General features: G+C 54.6%; 1 protein-coding gene across 1 annotated transcript in view; it reads right to left on the bottom strand.

Annotated features, from left to right (window-relative positions):
- LOC103582087 (thioredoxin reductase 2, mitochondrial-like) overlaps positions 1-3756 on the bottom strand; it is a gene marked incomplete at its 3' end in the record, with an annotated part of 19405 nt that overhangs the window by 8487 nt on the left and 7162 nt on the right. Inside the window, exons 2-9 of the mRNA XM_008563772.1 lie at positions 3487-3503; positions 3033-3121; positions 2529-2652; positions 1998-2054; positions 1522-1657; positions 1362-1471; positions 877-1021; positions 175-249 (exon numbers count right to left, since the gene is read on the bottom strand). Of these exons, the coding sequence (XP_008561994.1) occupies positions 175-249; positions 877-1021; positions 1362-1471; positions 1522-1657; positions 1998-2054; positions 2529-2652; positions 3033-3121; positions 3487-3503 (753 nt within the window). The remainder of the gene's footprint in view (positions 1-174; positions 250-876; positions 1022-1361; positions 1472-1521; positions 1658-1997; positions 2055-2528; positions 2653-3032; positions 3122-3486; positions 3504-3756) is intronic.

Genomic DNA, 3756 nt, shown 5'->3' with positions numbered 1-3756 from the left:
GCTCCTTGTCTATGTCCCCACCTGTGAGCAGAGACCCCTCGTCTTACTGCTGCAGAGTCCCCAGAGGCTGCCAGGGCGTGCTCAGTGCAGACCATCAGTAAATGTGAGTCCAGGTAGGAAATGATTGAGGAAAGGCCAGGAGGGCAGCCACAGGGGCCTGGCAAAGCTCAGTACCTGTCCTGCAGCTGGACACGGTGCCCCCAGTTCAAGGATTTCACGTGGTTTTGAACGGCTTCTGCCATTTTCCTCCTGTTAAAACACAAAACAAAACGTAGAAACCACAACAGAAGTGCTAGCTGTAGAGTCTCATACCAGACTACTAGATGCAAGTAGTGTATTAACAGAAATATTAAGAAATGAGTGTGTTTTTAAAGGTGCTATAATGTGACATCCATCCCCACATGCCACCATCTCTTTCCAAGGTTTGGAGCCACGAGCCTTTGGATTCATGGAAAATGGAGGCTTTGGCCCACAACCATCCGGACGCAGTGACTCTGCATCCTGAAGGTTACACCTTGCAGGTGGCAGCCCGCCTGCATGGGCTCTGAGCCTGCACCAGTGTCCTTCCCAAAGAGCTCAACTGAAGCAGCTTCCTGCACTACTGACCTCTGGGGAGGGACTGTTCTTGGTGGGGCTGTCCTGCACACTATAGGACATTCAGCAGCATCCCTGGGTTCCACCCAGGAGATGTAGCAGACCCTTCCCTCTAGTGATGACCAAAAATACCTCCAGACATCGTCAAATCTCTTGGGGGAGGTGGGGACAGGGTTGTCCTACAGCATGCTCCCCTTGAGGATAAGTGGAGAATAAACCTCCTCCTCCTCCATTCAGAGCAGAAGAAAAGACCTGGGAACCCCATGGCATCCAGCTCCTCACCAGTCATGCAGGACAGGCTGGGCCACCTCCCAGCCGTAGTGGCGGGCGTCTCGGATCAGGCCCCCCAGAAGCGCCGCCTGGTGCATCAGCTTCTTGGGGATGCAGCCCACATTGACGCAGGTGCCTCCTAGGCCCCACCTGGTGCCTGGGATGTTGGGAAGAACACATTTGAATTCACATTCAGGGGATCGCTGGAGGCTTTCCTGTCTTACTATATTTAGAACTCCTTTACATGGTTCTTGTTTCATAACTCAAACATGGCCCACGTGATGCCACATCAATTTGCTCTCTATAATCGTATTCAGAGTTGTTGTAAAAATGAAAATAATGAAGAACTTTAAGGTAATGACAGCTTCAGCGTGAAACAGACACTCTCCAGAGAATACCGACAGCAGGGGACAAAGGACTTTGGTGTATGTACACAAACTGGGTCCCACCTCCCATCCTCCTTCCCAGGACATGTGGCCCCCATGGGGACTGCCTACCTCGGGGAGAAGGGTCCACGTAGTCTACCACAGCCACCTTGCTTCCCAGCTGAGCGGCTGGAATGGCAAGAAGTGCAGCAGGTGAGCACAACAGGGGCGCTGGTTCAGGGCTGGGGACCAGGGACCCCTAAGGCTCAGGAGAGGGCGGGCCCAGTCATGCAGGACAGGCTGGGCCCCCTCCCAGCCGTAGTGGCGGGCGTCTCGGATCAGGCCCCCCAGAAGCGCCGCCTGGTGCATCAGCTTCTTGGGGATGCAGCCCACATTGACGCAGGTGCCTCCTAGGCCCCACCTGGTGCCTGGGATGTTGGGAAGAACACATTTGAATTCACATTCAGGGGATCGCTGGAGGCTTTCCTGTCTTACTATATTTAGAACTCCTTTACATGGTTCTTGTTTCATAACTCAAACATGGCCCACGTGATGCCACATCAATTTGCTCTCTATAATCGTATTCAGAGTTGTTGTAAAAATGAAAATAATGAAGAACTTTAAGGTAATGACAGCTTCAGCGTGAAACAGACACTCTCCAGAGAATACCGACAGCAGGGGACAAAGGACTTTGGTGTATGTACACAAACTGGGTCCCACCTCCCATCCTCCTTCCCAGGACATGTGGCCCCCATGGGGACTGCCTACCTCGGGGAGAAGGGTCCACGTAGTCTACCACGGCCACCTTGCTTCCCAGCTGAGCGGCTGGAATGGCAAGAAGTGCAGCAGGTGAGCACAACAGGGGCGCTGGTTCAGGGCTGGGGACCAGGGACCCCTAAGGCTCAGGAGAGGGCGGGGAAGGGACCAGGCCAGCAGCTGCCTGTGCAGCAGCCAAGCTGAGCAATGCTAGTGACCTCCGATCTGCCTCAGCATCCTGGCCCACAAGGCCCTGCTGCCCACCAGCTCTGCACCCGGTCTCCTGGCCTCCCCACTGCCCACCAGCTGTGCTGCCCACAGGCAGGGACCTTCATACCTCATCTCGGGCCGCGGTCTTCACACCACCCACCATCACGGCACCAGGACCAGCCCCCCTCACCACCTGCCCCACCTAGTTCCAGGCCCAGACATCCAGCACAACCCAGGGCCTACCCCGAGCACACTGGAAGGCAGACCAGGAGCAGCCCACCCCCGGGACAGGCCGCTGACTCAGAGGCGCCCCCTGCTCCCTCCCCAGCCCACTGGCCTCCAGCTCTCCTGGGAAGCCCAAGCCCTCCTCCCGGCCCAGCTCCTCTCCTCCTGCCAACGAGGAGGCCCACGGTCCACCCTCATCACAGTCCCCCAGGTGGGCACCTGCTGCCTCCCTCTTAGGGTGAGGAAACCAAAGCTCAGGAAAAGTGAAACACAGGTCCAGGGTCGGCCAGCCCCATGGGGAGCCGAGACCCGGAGTCCAAACCACACTTCCTACCACGGAGCTGCCTGGCCACCCTCCCAGTTACCCTCCCGGCTATCAGCAGGACCACCCAGGCCACAAGTCCCAACTCTGACACCACTGGCCAGGGTCACTGCAGAGCTTCCCTCTTGCCCGCCTTGGGCTCTTCATCAACAAACTCCAGGCCCTGGANCCCCTAAGTGTTCGAAACGCTACAGAACACGCTTGATTCATGGCTATTAGAAACCAGATTAGAACAAATTTCTCTGCTATTAACACACAGAGATGAGAGGTGGCCTCATTCCTGATCTCACCTTGATGAACAGATCAGCTACATCGGTGACTTTCAGGAAGTTCAATTCTAGAACAGCAACCCCACTGTCACCCGTCTTCATGCAAAAGGCTGCAGGGCAGTGAAGGGGTGTGCAGGGGTTGTCAACTTAAGACAGTAAAGACAAGACAGCTCATTCATAAGATGACAATGTTTCATAGAAATCCAAAGACTCCAAAAATACTGCTCTCTCTCTCTCTNCTCTCTCTCTCTCTGTCACACACACAGATACACACATACGCAGACACATGATTTTTTTAAAAAAGAGCAAAGTTTCAGAAGAGTTCGTCTTAGAAACCCACATTGCTGAACTGATTAATGATGGGATTCCTATGCTTGATTTAAAAGCTCAGACCAAGGGGACTCTTCAAAATGCCATTGTCAACTGCCACATCTGACCACGACAAAGCAATAAGGCCTCAGATTTACCCTCCCACCTGAAACAACCAAAAATCTAGGCAAAAAATAAGAAACAATGGGTTTTAAGACACTGGACAGCAGGCAACAAATGACCTGAGCGACAGGAAACAAGGGAGGTGAGCCCACGACCGGAGAGTCTCCAGGACCCAGCACTGTGGGTGGGGGTCCCAAGCAGAAGCCAGCAGAGGGGAGGGGCTGAGAGCCTGGAGAGACTGAGGCAGCCGGGGTTCACAGGACAGGTGACAGAGAAGAGAGAGCTGCACAGAGAACCCTGGAGACCTCATCAG

Source organism: Galeopterus variegatus, unplaced genomic scaffold (assembly GCF_000696425.1).
Source record: "Galeopterus variegatus unplaced genomic scaffold, G_variegatus-3.0.2 Scaffold14855, whole genome shotgun sequence".
Taxonomy (NCBI): Eukaryota; Metazoa; Chordata; class Mammalia; order Dermoptera; family Cynocephalidae; genus Galeopterus; species Galeopterus variegatus.
Note: the sequence above shows the minus strand (reverse complement) of the source record. Positions and strands in the feature narration are given on the sequence as shown.